We start from the raw sequence: 23,418 nt of genomic DNA, 5'->3' as shown, positions 1-23,418 counted from the left end.
TGAAATGGAAAAGTGGTAGGAATACCATACACAGACAGGTGCAAGTTTACAAGAAATTCTCTGTTTCCCATTACATGGCCAAACATAGTTTCCAGCACAGTACCATTTCTCTTTTTCATAACTTATGGGAGATATTTTTCCCCCAGAAAATTACTCATATAGTACTATGCTTTAAACTTTTAAAGTTTTCAGATTTCTCTTGCATGTTTGCAGTAAACAGTTTTCAGTGTTTATGTCAATAATACCACCTAGACAAAGAAACATATTATGAAAGATAGAAGCCGATTACCTCGGATTTCTAACTTTTGCTGACTTTTGTAGTGGAAACTCATAGGATTTGTATTTTTTGGAAATAACAGGCCACCTCTCCAAAACCTATAAATATATTTATGTTCATCACACTAGCTATCTATGTGCTGTTGCCATAGATACCTACAATTTCCAGTGCTTGGTAATTCAAAGCACAAGTGATACAGGTATGCTATCACTTCTACTTGTAATATTATTTTTCTACCTAGGACAGTGGAACAGTAGTAAAAATATTTGCTGATTTTCTTTTAGATTAAATCACTTGTATATGATGGCAAAACATATTACATGTTGTACACTCATTTTGGACTGGGTGTTGTGTGTGTGGCTGTAACAGGCAGTACCTTGTCAAGAAGATTTGCAAGCAGCAGTCATTCACGTTTTACCCAGAAGTAAACACACACACTGCAGTATGACATCTTAAACTAAATATATAGTACAGATTAAAGAATTACAGGTGAAGACAGCAAAAGTTTCCATTTGAACCGTGTTTCATTGAGTGGAATTTCTTTTTTATGTAGTGTATTTATTTATTATTTGATACGACCTAGTGTAGGTTTAAAAAGACAAACATTGTTTGTTCAAAACCTGACTGGCTCTGAATTGTGTAGAGTTAACAGAACTAATTGCTTTGTTGTTAGGAGTTGGCAGGACCATGGAATCTAAGTTGGCTTCTTTGGGAATTAAAACCTGTGGAGATCTACAATGTGCTTCAATGTCAAAACTGCAAAAAGAATTTGGTCCAAAAACCGGACAGATGCTCTACAGGTTTTGTCGTGGCTTGGATGATCGACCTGTTCGTACAGAAAAAGAAAGAAAATCTGTTTCAGCAGAAATCAACTATGGAATAAGGTTTACACAGGTAAACTCAAACTTAGTTTATTTTTTGCAGTGGCTTCTTCAGCTATAGAAGAATCTTCTCATATTCTGTTTTCCCTTACGCTTGAACCTGTTAGAACACCATCTTAGACATCAAGTAGAAATGAGGAAAATGAAGAAGTAGGAGACCAAACGATAAAATGGGAGGAGAGACTGCAAAATTATTGGACTGAAAAGAAGGTTGCACAAAATTAGCTGGCTATTCTGCATTCGTTATACAAGTCTGGTACAGAAAAAGAGAACTGCAGTAGATTTGTCAGCACCTAGCATTCTCTTTCATTTAAATGCTGATTATTTAAAGATGCCAGTGCATGAAACCATCACCAGCTGCTCCAGTACAAAATTTTTTATTAGACTTTTTACAAATATTTTAAGGGAGGAGGAGTGTTGCTGCCAAATTATCTTAAAAAAAATAGATCAGCTCTTTGTTGAGAACTTAAGCCTTTATAGAAGTTACAGAAAAATCAAGTTGAGAGAGACCTCGTGATGTTGTGTCAGTCGTTTGCTCAAAGCAGGGAAAGCTATGAGATCAGACCAGTTCCTCAGGACTTTATCCAGTCTGATGTTAGAAACCTCTAAGAATGAAGACTGCACAACTTCTCTGAGCAACCTGTTCCACTGTTTGACTTTCCTCATGCTGAAAAAATTTCCCTTATAAGCTCTAGCCCTATGCTCTTCATGTTCTAAGTGTCAGCTTAAAGTTAGATTTGCAATTCTGTATTGGGATTTCTAAATATTTTTTTAAAGACTTATTTCCAAAAAGACTTCATATTTCCTACTTATTTCAGCATTAGAATAGGAATCAACCATCTCACCTAACTTCAGTGACCTACAGTGCAGACAAAACACTTGAAGTTAAATAAAACAATTGCCTGTGAGGGAGTTTGCTCTTTTCAGTTTACAAAATCTGGATTGCATTAACCCTTAATGACTTACTTTAAATATTTGAAAACTAGTAATTATCTGAACACGTTGTTTTTCGCCCTTCAGCCTAAGGAAGCAGAAGCTTTCCTTCTGAGTCTCTCAGAAGAAATCCAACGGAGACTTGAAGCTGCTGGTATGAAGGGTAAACGATTGACCCTTAAAATTATGGTCAGAAAGGCTGGGGCACCAGTGGAGCCTGCAAAATACGGGGGTCATGGAATCTGTGACAATATTGCCAGGTAACTATGCATGGAAAAAATAGTGGTCGGTATAGGTGTGAGCATGCTTCTGCAGGCTGTTGAGCACCAAAACTTACAGGAAGACAGGACAGAAACTTCAAATGCTTGGTACCACTTTGTCTACGTATCAAACCTTTAGCAAAATCAGAGGTAGAATATTATTATCAAAAGTCCTCTGTGTTTGGGTTGTACATATGTGGTCTTTTGGTCATCAACATGGAATGTAAACCCCACAATGATAAAAAACATGGCATATTGGGAGGAGAAGGAAGGAAGAGACTAAGGTGTCAGAATCAGAAAGACAGAACAAATTTAACAGTCATCTTTTGCCTTTGAGTTTCTTCAAAGAGAAAAACAGAGGAAAAAGAAAATATATCAGAATTTGAAAATGTTTTGGGCATAGAAGAAACAATTTGTGGTTTTCAAAGGAAGTAGGAATGGGAAACAAGAAATCTGTCTCCACCAATGCATTCTTTGTGGTTTGAAATTGCTTTCTTGAGAGAATGTGCTCCTGTATGTCTGTGGATGCTGCTTTAATTTTTAAGTGATTTAGAAAAATATTTTCAATAAATTACTGTGAGCTAACCATTTCTCTTGGTAGGGATGTACACTTTTCTTCTTCTTTGTCTTCCTTTTTGACTTTATTAATCTGTAGTTTAAGGTTGCCCTTAATTGCATAAATACTAGCTAATAATTTATTTATCACGAAATACTAGCTAATAAAGGTGTTTGATCTTTTTAAAGGGTTTGTCTTCAAACAATAATACATGTGTACATGTGTATTGTTGGTGTACATTTCTCCAGTTTGCTCAATATTGGAGCTGTTTTTCCTTTCACAGTACTTGCAGAGGACGTATTTAGATCCTGCACTATGACATGCATGCAGCAGGATTTTCATTTCTTTCAGTGACCAACTGAGTTGAAATGGTTTGCTGCTGCAAACTGTTTCGTTTCCCTGAGTTGTGTAGTGTTGTGTACTTTCCTTTTTCTTGAGAGGCTTTCTGCTGTTCCTTGATAGATTGTTGGTCACTTGCTGATTGCGACGGTTGAAGTCAGTTCTCAAGGAAAATTGCCTTTGTACTTGTCAAGAACTGTGTCTGATCAGTACCGTTCTTCAAGTCTAGAGCACATCTGGACTAGGACAGTAGCTGCAGAATTACTTGCTGCAGAAGACTGAGAGGCCACTTTGGATTCTGAAGATTGGAGCTGGCATCAGACACCTTGGACTGCAGTTGTCTGTCTTAGTACAGACAAGTTTCTTTGTGTCAAGTCTCTTTCCTGTTGTTTCACCAATAAGTCTGCAGAGAATTTTTTTGGTCCTAGGAGAGAAAAGACAATGAAGATCTGAAGTGGAGCTAAGAAAGTTGAGTCTCAAAATATCAAGGTCAGAGACTGTCCCATGTTTCAGCTGTTCAAGAAGGCAACTTGTTCATGTCTCTTGACCATCACAGTTACATTTTTTCATACAGTCATAAGTTTCTTATCAGGATAATTTATTGTAGACACAGTGAAGTTTCTTTCTACTTGGTCTCACTGCAGCATTGTTTATCTCATTGAGACTGCTACCTGAGGCAGCTGCCCATCCCTGGTGAAATGGGATAACCCAGTTACTTTGCCTGGGTAGTCAGTTGTTAGGTGACTGTCAAAGGAGTAGGACCTCCAGCTTCCACAAGCAGTGCTGTTACTCTTACCCATTATTTTATTTCTGGTTCTTCTTTGTTTCCTGTTGTTCAACTGGATTATGTTGACTAAAGATTTTTTACTCTCAGATTTATTTATATTCTTGCATACTGAAAACACAAGAATGAAATCCAAATATAGAGCATTATGTATTTTATGCTGTTTCATACCAGATTGTGTCAGAGCCTTCACGTTTATTCTTCAGGCAGACACTTTGGTAGCGAAGCAGTTGTTCCTTAGGTAAAGGGATGATCCTGGCTTTTGTGTAAGGGTGTGTTTGAAGATAGGTCTTTCTACTTTTCGGTCCATTTCAGGTTGTTGTAACAGATGAATCCTTCCTGAACTGAAGGGTCATTTGCTCAGGGTTGCTGATAACTGGAGAGGTGGACGTCTTCTTTCGGTGGATTAGAGCTCAACAGTAGGACTTGCATGCGTAGGATCTGTCTCATACTCGTGACGTGTAATTCAGTTGTATTAAAAACTGAAACTACAAAATTCACCTTTCACTGTCAGAAGCTCATCATCTTTTGGTATTGGTATATCAAGAAGAAGGTCCATCAGTCTATATGCTTGCCTTCTGGCTAACCTGAATCTTTGAGCTGAACATGTACTCTTTAAAAGCCTAAGAATGTACTTTTTGGATTGAGGGTCAGTTGAACTAGAGCTTTATTCCTCCTTTATTGGCAATTAGTGCCAGACTGCTTTCTCATGAACAGGTCAATGCTTTGGACCTAATTTTCATGGTCAGGCAGGCTAGTGTAAATGTGCCCTGAAGTTTTCCTAATTCGGAAAGTCTTCATTAAGGTGAGATAAGGAGGCATCCAAGAATGCCAAGTTGTTCATGCATAGCTGAAGCAGTTCTGATGCCAGGATCTCATTTGGCAGTGTCTCTGTTTCTGCTTCTGACTTTACTAATGAACTTGGTGACCTCAGTCAATCCAAATTATGCTATTTGATGATACAGATGCTGCATTAATGTCTTTGTTAGAGCATTTCTGTTCAGTCCAGTGAAAGGCTTTTTAGCAGCAGCAGGGTAAACTCTAGAAGTTGCATCCAGGCAGATGGATTAGGATCGTGGAACGGTGTTCCCTTGGGTGTGCTTTCCCTGTGTAAAGCCTCGTTGCAACAGTTTGGGATTATTTACTAGAGGTAAAGGTGACCAGCTTTTCTCTCACTTCAATTTAAGATTTTCTCTATAGCTATAGCTCATGACTCCTTTCTTGCCCCTGTCGTAGTACAGCCCTGCTCAGCACCCTCCCCACTTATATACTGAGCATGATGTCAGATGGGATGGAATAGCCCTTTGGCTAATTTGGGTAAATTAACCCCAGCTGTTGGCTAATTAGTAAACTATCCCAGCTGTGTCCCCAGCCATAGGGGCCACCAGCTCCAGTTCCCCTCCCAGCTCAGGTGAATGTTAACTCTATTCTAGCCAGAACCAGGACACCCCCTCACCTCACAAGTGAACAAGTTGCTATACTTTCTCATCCTACAGGTCAGATTCCCTAGAATGATACTCATAGTCCCACAGAGGATTCAGACTCACAGGCATGCTTAACATCAAATTAAATTTCTGAGATGTTAATGGTATTTTTGCTGCATCATTGATATCAAATCCTGATAGTACAGCATAGACATTTTTTAAATACTCTTCTGAAATTTTGTGTACCTTTAGACCCATCCTACATTTCTCTCTAATATTTTGCATAGTTACATCTTAATGGTGATACTGATCTCATTTTTCTTAAAAAGTATTTTTCTGTAAGGCTCAAATAGGTCTTTATATCATTCACGGCATCATTTCGTACTTGCAGAACCAGACATTCCTGGAAATCACTTGGATGGTTTCTGATAGATTCAAAAGTAGAGTAAAATTTAAGGAGACACCATCAAACTGTTTAGTAATTTGTCAGGATGGCAACCTGTCAGAACACCAAGGTGGAACTTTCTTTTGTTCATAGAGCCCGCTCCATCAGACTTAAAACTGAATCGGTTACATCAGTGAGAGGACTTTACATTGCTCACACGTATTTGATTAGCCACCTGAAATTCTGTCCTTACCTGTCTCAAAAGTCATGCCATTAGAGAATCCAAACTACCAAGCACTACTAGTGCCCTGCCAAGCTCTCAGGTGGTAATTTGTAAAATATATGTGAGAGTTGTTGCAGAAAATTCCCCACAGTGTAAGAAGTGTATTCGGAATGTTGTTTAAAGTTACTTATCGTTAATCCCAGTTCTTTGTTGTTTGTAATGCACATGCCTATGTCTGCGTCTCCCTCAGAGTTCCTTCTGAAACTCTTGCTATAGATATTTAACAATTGAAAACTAAAATAATACTGAGCAAACTCTTTATGAACCACACTTGAGTGAAGGATAGTGCATGAGTGCATTTCTATGAATACTGTAAAGTGAAATATTTTTTTCTGGCTTCAATAGGTAGCATGTATATAAACTATATTTAACAAATTAATGTGTGGACTGCACACTGAGGATGTTCAGTAAGTAAGCTGGTTTTTTTTTTTTTTTTGTAGAATGAACTTAGTTCTAATTACCATTAAAAGAAACCACAGAACAAAAAAAAACTGTGTTCAGTTTCTATATACCAAGAAATTATGATCTGTCTTTCTTTGAGGTGCTCTCTGGAATAAATACAGAATTGTTGTTGTCTTTAGGATTTGTGAAACAGTTTCATTTGTAACCATACTTTTTTATTCTTTATTAGGACTGTGACTCTAGACCATGCAACAGACAGTGCAAAAGTAATTGGGAAAGAAACTCTAAACATGTTTCACACAATGAAACTGAACATATCAGATATGCGAGGGGTGAGTTAATGGGAAAACTGAAATTTATTCTCTTTATAAACCTTCTTTGTTGTCTTTCATAAATTTTCAGTTCTCCAGGGTAGACAATAACCAAACTTAAGCAATAGTGTAGATAAGACAAAGCTTATGTAAACTAGGCTATGCAATCATATTATGTTTTGTATGTTTACCTTTGAAAAACATGGGTACAAAGCCATAACTGTAAAAAAAAGAAAATTTTGTTGTGGTACAGATTAATCCACATCTTAAAACAGCCTGACGTAAAAAAGTTAGACTATATCTTCTACAGTTCTGTTAGCATGTGTAAATTTTATTTTATCTTAGAATTTTATGTAAACTTTTGCAGAGTTATTAGTTAAGTAACTAAGATAAATACTGCTTGTAATGGCAATCAAAGATACAGATCAGAAGAGTTATTGCTCTAGACTGCATGTCTTAGTTCCAGAAAAGTTACCACCCCATGGTTTGGCCTTTGTTTGAAGGTGACTTGTTGGCTCTTTTGAATCATGGTTTATTTTAGAACACTCTTGATCATCTCAGGCATTTTGTCATAGCAGTGTGAACCCACAATAAGACTATTTTGGCATCAGCCATTTGTTACAATGGGGCACAGAGACTTTCTAAAACAAACCTGCCTTTGCTGGTCATTTAGGTATAGAAGTAGAGTTTTGATTCACAATGTTGCCTTGCAAAATCACCTCCTTCACTTGGGTTTCTTCTTGGAATTGAGGAAATATTGATCATCCTCTCCTTGTCTTTTTCTAGTCTCCTTTGCTTTTTTTTTCTTAATAATGGTAGAGGATTAGCAGTAAACTTGCACAATGTGCCAGTGCGTTCTTGGTCAAACACAGTTTTCGAAACCCTGTGGATTTGCTATTTAAAAGTAAATAAAAAGTGAGGATGTCTTTCAAAATGAGGAACACCTCATCTGATAAAGGCTACTTTCAACAAAGTACCTTCATCCATTGAGACTTTGCAAGAACCGTCTCTAGAAGTGAAAGAACATTCTTTTTCTCATTTGTGGACTGAAGTGATGGATTTAGTATAGGTTGTCCTCAGGAAAAACATTCCTTTCTTGTACAGGTAGCCAGATTTATTACTAATCACTTCGTGGTCAGTACTTCTATATTAGTACACTAACAAATATAGAAGACATTTCATAATAAATATATTGTTTCATGATCCTGTTGACAGTGCTTTTCTATATCAGAGGCGTTAAGATGGTATTATATTTGTAATTTCTTAGTTGTTGGATTGTGGTAGATAATCCTGGGATTTATTTGGGATGGTTTTTGTGGCTGTTTATTTGTATTTCGCCATACTTTCATGCATTGTTTCCTCCACCCGCAACAGTCAGCCAATTTCAGAGAAGGCAAAGAAATATAAAAGAAATAGAGATATGTTCTTTTTTTAACTTCATAAAATTAATGTATTAATGTTTTGGATTTAGGTTGGAATTCAGGTACAGCAGTTAGTTCCCATAAGTAAAACCTCTTCGGCTCACTCAACAGTACAATCTGGCCACTTACCTGGTGGATCACATTCAGTTATTGATCTTTTTCATGTTCAAAAAGCAAAAAAGTGCTCAGAAGAACAACATAAGGAAGGTCAGTAAGCTTTGTACTTTGTATATGTGATAATGATCAGTTCTAAAGGGCTCCAACATGTATTACATTTTTGAATATTTATTCAATATTATACCAGTACAAATTCTTTAACATAAGCTCTTTGAGAGTGTGTTTTGCTGCTGCAACTGAAAATGCTACAAATAAAACTTTGTATAGAATTGTTCCAGTCCTTTTTAAAAGTTAATAGTAACAAAGGAGACTTTAAAAAAATAAAGTGTTATAACTATGCTGTATATTTCATAAACTATTTAGCAAAGAAAACTGGAAATCAGCTTCACTGTATCATGATACTTCAGAGTATTTTTAACTATTAGATGATCATTCTGTATTTTGTTTTCATATGTATAGTATTTGTGGCTGCTATGGACCTTGAAATATCTTCTGATTCAAGAACTTGCACTTTACTTCCGTCTCGTGGTACCCATCCTACATCTGGTCTCAATTCGAATGTTAACAACACAGAGTCTGCTGTCAAATGGAATGGTGCGCATTCTCCTATCAGTGTAAAATCCAGGCTTAATTTGAGTATTGAGGTTCCATCTGCTTCCCAGGTAAAAGCTGAGAATATAAAACATCTGCAATATATTGTAATAACTTGGAATTGTTTGTCTTATTTTAATAGAGACAAAGAAAAGTTATATCACTTATTTTAGATAAAAAGAGCTATAATGGAGTATGATGCACAGTAAGAAATGGTTATTGATGCAAAACTATTTTGACTTAATAAAAGGATTTTTAAAAAGCAGTCATTTATAGACTAACTCAAAAAATATTCTAGATATGCAAAGGATAGCAATTTAATTTCGCACTGTCTTTTTGCCTTCCCATCACTTGCTGAAGGATTGGAATGGAACAGGAGCGGAAAATATGCCGAGGATGAAATACTAAAAAACGTAACCTTCCACCTTTCGCAACCAAAGCCCAGAGCCTAATTAAGAAAAACACGAAATAAACTTTAGGAGAACTTCCATTGAGAAATTAGACACATTCTGTAGTTAATGCTCAGTGTTTATATGATTATGATATGATGCAGATTTTTAAATTACCTTTTCTTATGTTAGCTCTTAAAAATCATTTCTGATTAGCTTAGTCACTGATGAGTGGCTCAGGAAGAATTTTGGCAAGTATTTTGTGTCATTTTCATGAAGACAGAACTTTTAATTGTTTTCCATCCCTCTTTATGGCAGCAATATTCTTTACCCCATGCACAGATAAATGATAATCAGGTAGTCATGTATTCTGTACCGATCTTTAAATTACACTATAAATCTGTCTTCAAGCTTTAGTCAGAGAGAAAGAACTGAAAGTCAGCTAGTCTTGTACTACCTCATATACTTCTGTAATGGCTGTGCTCTTAAGTTTCTGACTAAAAGAATGTGAAACTTGAATTTAGATTTAATTATTCATCTTCCTCTTTTTTCAAATTTTCTTCAAATAATATTGAAGCTAAGATGCACATGTAACATTTGTACAGGGTATCACCTTTTAGATGAGAGGAGGACAATCTTTATTTAAGTAAAATATTTCTGTGGGGTTTGGGGGTTTTCTGTGTGTTTTTTAACAAAGGAAGAGCCTCCTTATTTCCACTCCACACGTTATGCAAGTGGACACCTGTTATAAGGGTCTGCTATAAGCAAACTGCACCGAATTCTGTAGGTATCTTAGGTATAAGCAGATTTACACGCTTTTCTGTAAAAATCTGTAATTTTAATTTCTGTAATTTAAATCTGTAAAAGCATTTGTTGATGTTCTGTTAACAATTTTCACAAATATTTATACATTTTCAGAAGCCAGTTATGCTTTTGGCAGAAAACTGTTTTTTCCTTAATGCAATACTCAAGCTAGCTCAGGATCTAAAAGCAACTTGATTGAACAATTTGAAGCTCCATATACCCAGATTCTCCTATGGGAAGGATACATATGAACAAGCAAAAAATGTACTAGCTGTGCAGTAGAATTCCTAAAGCTTTGGTGGCCTTGTGGCCCAGTATGCTCATCTTTCCTTCTGCTGTATAACCATATTATTATATGGAATATAATACAGAATTTGGTACAGGAACAGAGTGGTAAGAGTTAGTCCCATACTGTTGTTTGTGTACTGTGTGCTAGGAAAGCAACAGCAAGATATTTTACACCCAGGATTTCCAGGAATATGTTTATAGAGTTATATATGTAGTAAATCTGGAATAAGGGAACACAAGCAGAATGTAGAATGAATAACTGAAGAGATTACTAGTACAGACAACTTTCATCAAAACCTCTCAGTTACCCTAAGCCAAAATATCTTTTCATAGATATTTGTAGTTCTTCTCTGTAAATCCAGGATTTGGTCGTAAACTCCAAATTTTCTTCTTAAAGGTAAAAGATGAAGTTTTCTAACACTGCTGTGGAGTCTCATTTAGCAGAACTTACAAGCAAACATTGGCATTTATCTATATAGTTTTACTCAAATGAAAAATTATGCTGTAAATCTGCTTGTCAGTTATATTAATTCTGTCACTTGTGCAGCTGTCATAGCATACAGCAACTTCTAGGTACTGGGGGGTCATTTCAGTTGTTTCAAGTTGATAATTGATGGCAAGTACCAGTTACAGCAAGCAAAGAAATTGAATCTAAAGCTTGTTTCATTATCACAATCTATGACAAGAACCTGTCAGTATGCAAACATACATAACACTATTAAAGTACATTAGTAACATGTATTCTAGAACTATATAAAGAAATAAATTAGTTGCTTACTGCTTTCAACCAGACATCAATTTAGTATTCATATCAACTGTATTGCCTGTATAATTTGAACTCTGAATTTGGATTTCCTTACCAGTAGGTAGTTGTAGAGGAAAACTTATGTATGATCTGTGACGAGAACACTGAACATTGTGAAAAGATAAAACTGAGAATTCGTATTTACAGAATGACTTAGTCTTAAATTATGTTTTTACATTTTGCTGCTGTAGAGTGTAATTGTCAGGTTCCTAAGTATGTTTCCAAACACGGATTAAAATGGTTTGGTTTTTTTTTTTTTCTAAAATTCAAGGGCTGTAGAACTAATTTTTGAGTAAAATTAACTCTGTTGTCTATTCCTCAGAAAAATCTAAAAGTTTTTCTTTATTTGTAGCTAGATAAATCTGTGCTAGAAGCTCTGCCACCTGATCTCCGAGAACAAGTAGAGCAAATATACACCATTCAGCAAGGAGAGAATTACGGAGATAGCAAGAAAGAGACAATAAATGGATGTAACACTGCACTTCTGTCACAACCAGTTGGAACAGTGCTTTTACAAATACCAGAGCTCCAAGAACCAAATACCAATATGGGAATTAATGTGATAGCCTTGCCAGCTTTCTCACAGGTAGGGTGTTTGCAGGGTATCAATAAACGTCAACTTTCCACCTATAGGAAGAGATAACAGCTTTTTGTTGAGACAGCATTACTAGAATCTGTGACGTGCCAAAATTATTTATAGTTTTTTAATATCTTAAGAAATCTATGCTTTATATGTAACTTGATCTATCACAAACATAGTATAATAGTATTTATTAAAGATTTATAGTCATCAGTATGTCTATGTTTTTGCTGTTGTTTAGTGTAAAACCTCCTCATTTATACTTTGCTTTGCAATCCAGTGTGTAAATAGCTGTTTTTCTGCATTGCAGCGGAGTTACACTGCACTGTAAGTCTGAAGCAGCCCTAGAATCTGCTTAGCTAGTCACAGGAGACTCACTCTGTTTAAGTGGATGTTTTGATGATGTAAAGCCAACTGCAACCAGCTTCTGTAGACGTGATTGTTTATATCGCATTCTTGGGAGAAAGGCAGGCATGGCTAAAGATTGTGCGCATCTCTGTAATTTTTAAATGAGCTCATATACAGCACGTCCATGATGAGGGAAGTGCAAAGTTGTTCCTCAAAATAGGGGCCTGAAGGGGGAGCAGGTAGCAGTGCTTCTGATGATAGTCCACCCTTCAATCCAAGATAGCGCTGAAGAAATGTAGGGTAAAAGTGAAAAATCAAAGATTCAGTTACCCAGATATATAATATTTTGCATATATATAATATTATGCATCATTCAAAATAGAGTAATAATTTTATTTTTCTGTTTGCTGTGCCATTGCTCCATTGCTGTTCTTAGACAAAGTAATATCACCTAATCAGATTTATACAGAGATATTTGGTGCACTTTCTAAGGCATAATGCTGCTTAGCTGACAAAGAATGCAGAGAAAATTTTATAATATTCCTGATTTTTTTCAGTAAATAGTAGTTAATGCATAATTGTTATTTAGAAGATGTGTAGTCTGTTTTACTGCTAAAATTTCTTCACCTTGAATCAAGTTCATTGGTTCAAAAACAGTTGTGCCAGTTTTTATTCCTGAACTGCAAAGTTCGATTTCCCCTATGGAGATACTGTGTGAATAGTATATGAACTCTCCATGCTCCAGCTGTTTTAGATTATGTAGTTTCATTCATTCATAGGCAAGAGTTTTATCTTGGACTTTAGGGTTAAATTATGCTGTGCTTTAAAGTACACCCCTCCACACTTGTTTTACTGCTCAGTACCTTTTTTAGGGTAAATTTTAACTGCGTATGGTTTTCTATAAAAATTACCTTTAGTTTGTGTTTATGCATTATTTGTCTGTTAATTAAGTAGTTGAGAATTCATTGTTGCTTTTTATAACAGCATGATGTCTTGAAATTGTCTTAGAAATACCTAATTTACACACTCAAATAGACTGGTTTGCTTGTCTCTATCTCTTAATGGATTTTGTGACTCCGTTACTTGATCCAAAGATGTCAGCTTAGCAGAGCAGCCTTTTTGTTTGAAGAAAGAAGAATTAGTTTATTCAAGAAGAATTGGCTACTTCCTATTTCTTTGTTGGGGATATCTATACTATCTATTTTAGAATGCCTTATGTTTGTACTCCAGATTTTCTCCTGAAAACCATTCAGCTTGCTTTTTTGGCACAAAGAGAACTAAGATTTAAAATCTTCATTTTCTGAGTTAAGTTCAAGTTTAATACCTAGAATAATATGGTTGACTAGACTTGGAGAAAAAAAAAAATGCTAAACCTAGTTAATTAATATGGGAGGATTTTTTTTCTGTGTTAAAATCAAATGTGAACTTATCTGATACTGAAGTATCATCTTTGTCTAAATGTAGTTTGACCTTATTTTTTTTTTTTAATTGTCAGAGTCTGTGTGGGAGTGTATGTTATATGAGTGCACACAAACACTTAAGATTACTTTTTTTCAAGTGATGCAGTGAACTAGGTAGTAATAGATTTCGGGTATAGAAATTTTGCAAGCCACTCCAAATTTAGTACTTCAGCTACATCAACTCAGCGGATGTAAATGATGCCCTGCTGTCTTTTTATAGCCTAATCAGATTTGTTTTTCAACCCTTCATTCCTTTTGTCTGAACTATCTTTTTATGACCACATCAAGTTAATTGGCTGATAGTGATTTATTCATTAGAAAACGTGGAAAATGTCCTTTGTTGGCTAAGGTTCTCCCGTAAAAAGAATCTGGATAAGTTGCATTCATTTCTATCAGCTGCTGAAGTAATCTTAAAATTTAGAAGAGCTGTATATCTCTGTAGCAGCTAAACCCCGTAAAAGCATAGGATGCAACAAGTAAAGATTACAGATGCTTAGAAGTGAATGACATTTGTAGTAGTGGACTTAATTACTGATAGCATTTCATCCTTACATTGCCTTAACACGGAATAGATCCCTTCTAAGGAACTTTATACAGCACATCCAAGATACTGATAGCCATATGCTGAGGTAATACATGAATTTATAAAAGCAAGGTTCTTCATAATGTGAATGTGATACAGCTATGTCAAAGTTATGTTAGGACACTCTGGCTGTACAGTAAATTATCCAAAACTCCAATTAATTAGTGTAGAAGTCACATGAACTTGACTGATTACTCTTCTAACTGAATTTTTACATTTTACACTTTCAGAGGACAATGATGGGGGAATAACAAAACACATCCAGTTCCCTGCACTGCATTATTTCTGCATGAATTATTAAGTGGTGTACACAAAAAGCAGTGTTAACTCAGGGCCTCCCAAATTCCTGACTCGAATGCTTAACCAGAGAACACTGACCTTTTTAAAATAATTTTATTAAACAACATATTTAAAAAATAACTTAGGCCTCTGGACTTAATTGGCTACATTCCACCATAATGCTTTGTTCTGCACAATGTATGCAGTAATTGAGGTCAGAGTTGTTCCCATTTCCTCCTTTAATTGGTGCATATTTTGTGTGGTGAAAAATTTGTGTTGGCACATGGAGTTCTAAAAATGGAAAAAATGTTGTGCTAAATTGATGAGTTTTACCTATGGGAGCATGTTCATGTTTATTATCTGTATAATTTAGACAACATAGAATCATAGAATCGTTAGGGTCGGAAGGGACCTTCAAAGGTCATCTAGTCCAACCCCCCTGCAAGGAGCAGGGACATCTCCAAACAGATCAGGTTGCTCAGAGGCCCGTCCAACCTGGCCTTGAACATTTCCAGGGATGGGGCATCCACCACCTCACCGGGCAACCTGTTCCAGTGTTCTGCCACCCTCACTGTAAAAAATTTCTTCCTTACTTGTAGTCTGAATCTACTTCCTTCTATTTTAAAAGCATTACTCCTTGTCCTGCCACAACAGGCCCTGCTAAAAAGTTTATCCCCATCTTTGCTATAAGCCCCCGTTAGGTACTGGAAGACCACTATAAGGTCTCCCTGGAGCCTCCTCTTCTCCAGGCTGAACAGCCCCAACTCTCTCAGCTTGTCCTCACAGGAGAGGTGCTCCAGCCCTCTGATCATCTTTGCAGCCTCCTCTGGACCTTCTCCAACAGGTCCATGTCCTTCTTATGTTGGGGGCTCCAGACCTGGATGCAGTACTCCAGATGGGGTCTCACCAGAGCAGAGTAGAGGGGGAGAATCACCTCCCTCAATCACATACATATTTTGTTTTTTAAAAAAGATCAAATCTTTATTGAAAATAAGAGGTAACCTTTAATATATATGCATACTGACATATAATAAATACAGTATCTCAGATAATGGTAGAAATTTTATTGTGCCCTTAGAATAGTAATAGTAGTTTTCAATAATTTTTTTTTTATTTGTGCACGTCTCTGAATTTTACCACTGAAATGAAGGGCACTGTCCCACTGAGCAGATTTAATCCTCTAAGTGATAGGTCTGCATTTTTGAATTAGATTTTGCAGATTACGAGCAGAAAACACTGTCCAGTAATATTGTGAAACTCAGAATACAAGACGAGTCTGTCACTGATTTGCTACTTCAGACACACAGTGAGGGAAGATAACCAACCATATATGAAATTTTATTTTGTCCATACAAGTTTGTATGGGGATTAGCAACAAATGATTTCCTATCTGGAGTTCAAGACCCTAGGACAGTTGGAAGGAGTTGTGTTTTTATCAGTTAAACAAGAGGTAGACAACTGTGGGAGAAAGAAATGAAACCCTTTTGTGCTCCTTCTGAATAGGTGGTAGCTGGACTTGTGTTTCCTGTACTTAAAGAAGCAAGACTGTTTCCAAGGATATTTTGTTTGAGGAGTGTAGCAGCTTCCAGGAAATAGAAGTATCAAAAGAAAAGGAGGAAGAAAAGTCTGATTGTCACAGTGTTTGAGTTTGGAAATTTGAATTGAGTATTCTCTGAGTTAGGCTTAATTGTGCTGTTAATATAGCTGTACTGTATATCAGTAGATGAATAATGTTAGTGGTGAATAACATAGATTAATAAAGACTGTTAGTGTATTATAGGCCCATAAATAGTAATTTTATAAAATAATAAATGTAGAGTAATATTAAAAGGAGCATTTTATGTTTTTTACAAGCTAAAATACATTAAGAAAATGTACAATGTATTTTACAGTATTTTAGTTACGTCTCATTTCTTTTTGCTTGGCATAAAATGTAAATACCTTTCTTATGTGAGTGATCTAGAGGAAAGCAAGCAGTGTTGCTCACTGGTACAATAATCAAATGAATCTTCTGTTATTGTTCAGGTGGACCCTGAGGTTTTTGCTGCACTACCTGCTGAGTTGCAAGCAGAGCTGAAAGACGCATATGATCAAAGGCAAAGGCAATCAGAGCAGCAACCTGCTAACGCTTTTGGTGAGTATATATAGTTGTACAGTAGTTTAGAATAGGAGTTGTTTACTATTCAGAGAGGTTTATGCAACTCTAAATAACAAACTGGAAATACAACTAAAGCTTCTATGGAGATGCCGTGTTAAATTGGATTTCTGTATTTATTTTTGACAGACTGTCAGTTACAACCACCTGTGATCTCATTTTGCAGACAAATGCCTAGCTTTACTTAAATGGGTAATTAGTTCAATTCATTGGGACTGTGGCACTAAACTTACCCATGTCCAAATGTTTGCAGAATGGAATCTAAACTTGATACGTCTTGTGATTTAAAGTATTGCATCTTCCATACCTAAGTTAGTTAAACTATGTTCGGATAGCATTCTCATGGTTCTGGTATGGGTTTCAAGCAACTAGAGATATGATACATCTCACCATATGTCTGATAGTCAGATGGTTTTACTATGAACTGATCACTCAGGTCTCGTTTTTATAATCAGTAGAAAGAAATAAGATTCATTCCCGGTGAACGTGCTTTCTCATAAAATAGGTTGGAAATGTCATTTGGTTCATTGCCAGTTAAATATTGCATTATTATAATCAAACTTTGATTTCATAGTCAGTGGACTAATGGATATGTTAGTATGATGGAATGAGAGCAATTTCCTTGATAAGAAATGATAAAAGGAGTTTGGGGGGCTCTTTGCTTCTGGTTTTGCTGATAACCACTGGTGGGAAGTCTTAGTGGGTGTCTAGGTGGGACAGTGCTGTGACTGAGGCGAAGCAATTTGTCCAGTAGGCTTCAGATTTCAGCAGCTGCTCATATTCAAGCACGCAAATGCTTGATATTAAAAGGCTTATGAATAGTTGAGTATCCTCTGAGTACACTAATGTCTAGCAGTGCTTTTCAAATACTTAAAACATTGCCCATATTTGGAATGGTATGTGAGTGTTAAAGTTGCTTTATCTAGGTTGTGTTGTGCCAGTTGATCCATAGATCTTTATGGAAGATACAGAGTCCCCCTTTCAGTGGAGAAGTATTAAATTTTAAATGAATCAACTGCTGACTATTCCTGTATTTTTCAGTGACAAAAAATCCTTTCCTACACCTGAAGCATGCAACAGTGAAAAATAAGAAAAAAATCAGGAAAAAAAATCCAGTCAGTCCTGTAAAAAAGATTCAGAGTCCTTTGAAAAACAGACTCATTGGTAGCCCTGCAAAAAACATGCCAGCTACCTCTGGAAGCCCACAGAAGCTCATAGATGGTTTCTTGAAACAAGAAGGAACAGCTGCTCAGGTAATTTTAAGACTAACAGCTTTCAGCAAAGCTATGTCCGTTCCTTTAGACTTAGTCCATGTCCACAAATGCAACTTGTTCTCTTTACTGGATTCTTTACTACAGAATTATCTACGTATATATGTGGTGTAGTATATATATGGTGTTACCATATTTGTCAGACTGAGTATTATCGCCTTCTATGTTTGGAACAGCCAGAAGCAGTTCCATCAACTTCAGATTCTTCAGGCCCATCAGCTCTGCAGACTGAGCAGCCTGGTTTATTTAGGCCACAAGCACCCAACCTAGCTGGAGCTGTTGAATTCAATGATGTGAAGACATTGTTGAAAGAATGGATTACAACTATTTCAGGTATGGGATGTCATGCTAGTGATGATCTTGCATGCATCACAAGGAAAACTATTGTTTTAGTAGGCTTCTTCCTTCACTCTTCCTTTCACTGGCTATTTTTCATAGTAATCTTGAAGTCTTACTGCCTTGCAATCTTGGAATAACTTGATTCTTCCTACTCAGTTGTTATTCTGTGGTTTTGCAAGCTCCTGATTCTTGCTTAACGTCATGAAAATCTACCTGCTCTGTCTTCAACTCGTTTGTCAGGCCCTTGTCTTATGCCTTGATGTTACTTTGTGTGGGAGGTTTTCCTTATTTTGTCCAACATGTTACAACTCCTAGGATAAAAGCTATTAAAAGGGAATTCCTCTTCTATGAAGATGTCATTTTAGAGGCAAAGGAATGCAGTTTTTTTCAAAATAACCGCTGGAAAGAATTTCAGAATAAAGTGCAAAAGTGTAACACCATTGCTAAACTGTGATTTGAAATTTAGTATTATGTCAAACAACTTGCAACACCTTAGTATCTTGGGAAATCTGACCTGCACGATCCTTCGTATCCTGGACATTACTATTCATCTAAGAGTTTCAAAACACCCATTCCATTCTAAGTCCTGTTTCTTTACCCTTTGTTTGATATTAGCTTGGCTATCATTTGTTCTTACTCAAGAAAACGATGAAGAGTTCTATGAGACAGATATTTTGGGACCTTGCACTCCTTTTATGTACACAGCTTCTGCTGTTGGGGGAGGTACGGGAATACAGCAATTGTCAGATCAGCCCCTGATGTGCTAACACTACAGAATTTATTTCTATTATATTCCAGTTATTCTATGATTATATTCTAAGTATACTTAAAGAAAACTTTTTTATTTATTTTTTATTACAGATCCGATGGAAGAAGACATTCTACAGGTTGTGAAGTATTGTACTGATCTAATAGAAGAAAAAGACTTGGAAAAGTTAGATCTGGTTGTTAAATACATGAAAAGGTAACTGATTTGCTAGTACTTGTGACATTTAGACTGTTTTTGTTCGCACTTACGCACTAGATGCTTCATTGTGAGGCCAGAAGCCTATTAGACATTCCATTGATGAGTGTAAATATTTTCCCCCCCCATAACTGGGGAGAGGGAAGAAGTTGGGGAGATAAAATAGGTAATTTGTTAGAAAATAATATTAGCATTTAATACTGTTTGCTGCAAAGTCTTTTGTTTCCAGATGAAGAATATATTTTTTGTCATCATTGTCTCTTTTCTTATTCCTGTTTTCATTTATTTTTCATATCACCTTGTATCTTTCCTTTGTTTCATCTAGTTTCAGTTCTCCTGTGTGTCCAGGTCCTGTCTCACCTCTCCAACCTATTAAATCAATTTTTATTACTAAGCTGTTGTGCTCCTATTACTCTTCCCATGAGTCCGGAGGCCCAAGTTCCATTTATGATTTGCTTACCAACTGATACTTAGCAATGGAGCTCAGCTCTCTTTGTCTTAGATCTGGAAAGTGTTTCACAAAATTGATCAACATCCAAAAGAGTACAGCAATGTAAAAACTTTGCTATGCTTTTGTATTATGGGATGTCTTTAGGCCTCAGAAAATGCAAAACACACAGTGCGGTTAACTGTTTTGTTGAATGCTGTGTAGTTAAATTCTTTATAAAACCCTTCAGAAAGCATCATGTCTCGTTCCTGGTCCCTGTGTGAGACTTGTACTGATGGCAGTGTGTCTCCCCAAAGCCTGGTAACAAGCGTAGGGACAAGGAATCTGCAGCTGGGTGATAACACAATTGTCCATATGATACTCCTCCACAGCTGTAAGTGGAGGAGCCCTCTGCTCTCTTCTAATAGTGATCTAGAAGGGGATTTTGAGAATACAGAGCTGCTTTGTTTTCCTTGGGCATTTCCTTAATTTGTTTCTAATAGCAGCTGAGTGATGGAAGTATTTCATAGCTTCCTGTGGGCCTCTATGATTCCATTTTTAACAATAAACACAATATACTGCCACCCCAAAAAGTATTGTTTAAATGTCTGAATCACCCTTGGCATTTGTTGAAAGATAAAAAATAGCATGTATGCCTTGGGAGGAGGAAGGAAACATCAGGATCCAGAAGTTTGTCATGCCTTATTCTTCAGTATGAGGTTGGTAGAAGGTCATGACTTTGGTCGCACGCTTACAACCACTGTAGAGTGCTAAGATTTACAAATAATTGGTGTGACACTTCACATCAGAAATTTCACCACTGAATGGCAGAGCAATCTGTGGCATTAGGTGAGACTTGGTATATTTGAAGAGATAGGGGTATACCAAGGTCGATTCAAAGTGCCATTCATGGCGAACTGTTGTGATTTCGTTTTCCAGTATGAAGACCAAAAATTACTGTAAAAAGGACTCGTTCTTGTAGTGGTAATTTTCTCCCTCTTCTTCCTTTTCCCCTTCAGGTTAATGCAGTCATCTGTGGAATCAGTTTGGAATATGGCATTTGACTTCATTCTTGACAATGTTCAGGTAGTTTTACAACAAACTTACGGAAGCACATTAAAAGTTATCTGAACTTGTAGTAAAGAGCTTGATGAGAGCCTGGAGCTCTCTGCTAGCTGTGCCATAAGTGCTTGTGAGGTATTTGCAAAGTGCATGATAGTAATGCCCTGAGTTTTTATAATTTCAGATTTCTTTTTAAACAACAAAGTGTTTTGTACATTTCTTTTCAGAAAGTGCCAAATTTGTCAGTATTGCATGTAAATAATTGTGTTAAAATTCTTTTATTGTAGTATAGAATCTATTTACAAAATGTTTGTTTATAAAGTTTTATGGATTTTTACAGTGAAGTGTTTACAGTTGTTTAATAAAGAACTGTATGTATATTTTTGTACTGATTCTATTTTGTGATGCTTCAGTTTGAATATAGCTAACCCCTTTAATTAAAGCCACAGCTTTGATTCATTTCACAAAGTTTTACATGGTGATACTGTCTCAACACACATAGGAGATGGGTGTACATTCACCTGACTGCTTTTTGTTTCTTCTCTGCTGACTTTATTACAGATTTTTAGCCGAGGGAAGAATATTAGCTCATTTTCTGTTTCAGCCTCCAAAAAGACAGAAACCAGTGTGGCCCAGCCGCTCCAAAGCACACACGGTGTTTGCTGAAGCGTAATTGCTCTCTGAGCTCTGAGTGTTGCTCTGAGTGTTCAGGTGTACTGTTACCTCTAGGGACGTGTGCTGGTGGAGGAAAACAAATGGATATCTTTAAAGAGTTACCCAAAAGCACTGTAAAGGAGCTAGGGAGTAGCTAATATGAAGCACTGTTTAAGCCTGTATCCATCCTCTGTGTTGTTGCTGCTCAGGATAGAGCCACTTTCTACTCTTAAAATACTATAGTTCTCTCCAGTCTGTGACATGCATTTCCTGTATGCAACATAAGAAAATAGGTTGTAGTGAGCAGGAGAAGTCTTTCAAATGTGGGTATATACCTGAAATAAACAGCCCTATCCATTTGTGTCTGTGGTAGGGAGGGGTATGCTTGCATCTCTATAGTTTGTATTTTGGGCAAGTTTGCTTTTTCCAGGTATACACCAGCCTCACATAGCAGTATTTGGCCCAGTACATTGAAGCAAGGTTGTTCAGGTGCGTGGAAAGAATGAAGACCGTGTGAAAAAAAAACCCAGGTGGTAAGAAAAAAATCTTTTCTTTTGCTGAAGAAATGACAAGGGAGGGGAAGGTAACGCTGAAGTACCCCACATCATAATCTTGGATAAGCGTGGACCCAACCTGTCTGTAGAATTGAAAGCTGGAATGCAAACTGGAGCTAGCCCTGGAGCAGGGTTTGCAGCACCAGCTTAGCCAGAAGTATCTCCACTAGCAGGGAGTGCTCTCCAAGTCACCTGACTGGCTGCAGCGCAGGTTACAGCAGTGACAGCTTTTTGTAGCTTTAGGGCATGGTGATCAGTGGCACCAAGTCCTGTTAGAGGCCCGTACCAGGTGGCGTAACACCCCCCCCCCCCACCACCCCAGTCAGTACCAGGCCCAGTCCTGTTCAACATCTTCATCAGTAACCTGGATGATGGGGCAGAGCGCACACTCAGCAAGGCAAGGGTGATGATACAAGACTGGCTGATACAGCAGAGGGCAGTGCTGCATCTAGAGAGACCAAAAGGCTGAAGAAACAGGCTGGTGGGAGCATTGTGAAGTCCAATGAGAAGTGGAAAGTTCTGCACCTAGGGAGGAATCTCCCCAGGCACTGGGGACCAACTGGCTAGAAAGCAGCTCTGCAGGTAAGGCCCTGTGGGTTGGGGTGGTTGAGCTAAGCTTGAGCCAGCAAGACTCCCTCATAGTAAAGGCAGCCACCAGCACTCCAGGCTACATGAGGAAGAACAGCACCAGCAGGTCAAGGGAGGAGGTTGTTCCCCTCTGCTTAGCACTGGTGAGACACACCTGGCGTGCTGGGTCCAGTTCTGGGCTCCTCAGTACAAGAGGGATGTGGACATGCAGAGCAACTCCAATTGCAGGGCCACAAAGTTACTTAAGGGAGTAGAACTTCTCTCCTAATACAGGGAGAGGCTGCGAGAGCTAGGAGAAGAGAAGGCTGGGGGGAAATCTTACCCATGTCATAAGGAAGAGAGATACGGACACTTCTCTGTGGTATCAAGTGAAAGGGCACAAGACAATGGGCACAAACTGGTACCAGACATTCCTTTTAAAACGCAGCCCCTCAGAACAGGTTGTCCACAGCCACTCAGTGCTAAGTTAAGAAGTTTTTTTTTCCAGTCAGGTTGGCTTGTTAGGAACCTGTCTGCCTCCATAACTGCATCTCGCTGTAGGTACATATCTACAGAGAGAGGAAGACAAGAATGGAGTTTATCCAAAGCAAGCTGTCTAGGTTTCCACTAGTTTCTAGTCTGGGTCTTTCAGAGCCCCTTGAGTTGCTGCTTTCAAAAGCTGCCTTTTTTCCTCATTTAAGAAAACTGGCATGCCAACTCTTCACATAGAGGAGTATATTTGCTGAAATTAAAGCAAGTATTTTCCCAGGTACATCGCTCTGGTATTGTGAATGCTGCTCAAGACATACTTGAAACAAGTAGCATTTTTAATAAAAGAAAAAGGACTCAAAGCATTACTTGAAGGAGGCTACTGGTCATTATGTTTTCATTCTCCCTTAGTGATCCCTGTGACAAGCCCTTAAAT

General features: G+C 37.3%; 1 protein-coding gene across 9 annotated transcripts in view; it reads left to right on the top strand.

Moving 5' to 3' along the window:
• REV1 (REV1 DNA directed polymerase) overlaps window positions 1-21,098 on the top strand; it is a 64,325-nt gene extending 43,227 nt beyond the window's left edge. For all 9 annotated transcript variants that reach the window (XM_086769377.1, XM_086769372.1, XM_086769363.1 and 6 more), the window contains 11 exons: window positions 951-1,171; window positions 2,179-2,351; window positions 6,754-6,856; window positions 8,307-8,463; window positions 8,833-9,035; window positions 11,603-11,836; window positions 16,526-16,634; window positions 17,697-17,908; window positions 18,103-18,259; window positions 19,127-19,229; window positions 20,676-21,098. In XM_086769377.1, coding sequence (XP_086625503.1) covers window positions 951-1,171; window positions 2,179-2,351; window positions 6,754-6,856; window positions 8,307-8,463; window positions 8,833-9,035; window positions 11,603-11,836; window positions 16,526-16,634; window positions 17,697-17,908; window positions 18,103-18,259; window positions 19,127-19,229; window positions 20,676-20,787 — 1,784 coding nt within the window. In that variant the 3' untranslated portion in view covers window positions 20,788-21,098. The remainder of the gene's footprint in view (window positions 1-950; window positions 1,172-2,178; window positions 2,352-6,753; window positions 6,857-8,306; window positions 8,464-8,832; window positions 9,036-11,602; window positions 11,837-16,525; window positions 16,635-17,696; window positions 17,909-18,102; window positions 18,260-19,126; window positions 19,230-20,675) is intronic.
• The last annotated feature ends 2,320 nt before the right edge of the window (window positions 21,099-23,418 follow it).

Source organism: Chlamydotis macqueenii, chromosome 1, assembly GCF_036417535.1.
Source record: "Chlamydotis macqueenii isolate bChlMac1 chromosome 1, bChlMac1.mat, whole genome shotgun sequence".
NCBI lineage: Eukaryota > Metazoa > Chordata > Aves > Otidiformes > Otididae > Chlamydotis > Chlamydotis macqueenii.
The sequence above is the reverse complement of the archived record's forward strand: the minus strand, read 5'-3'. Positions and strand labels throughout refer to the sequence as shown.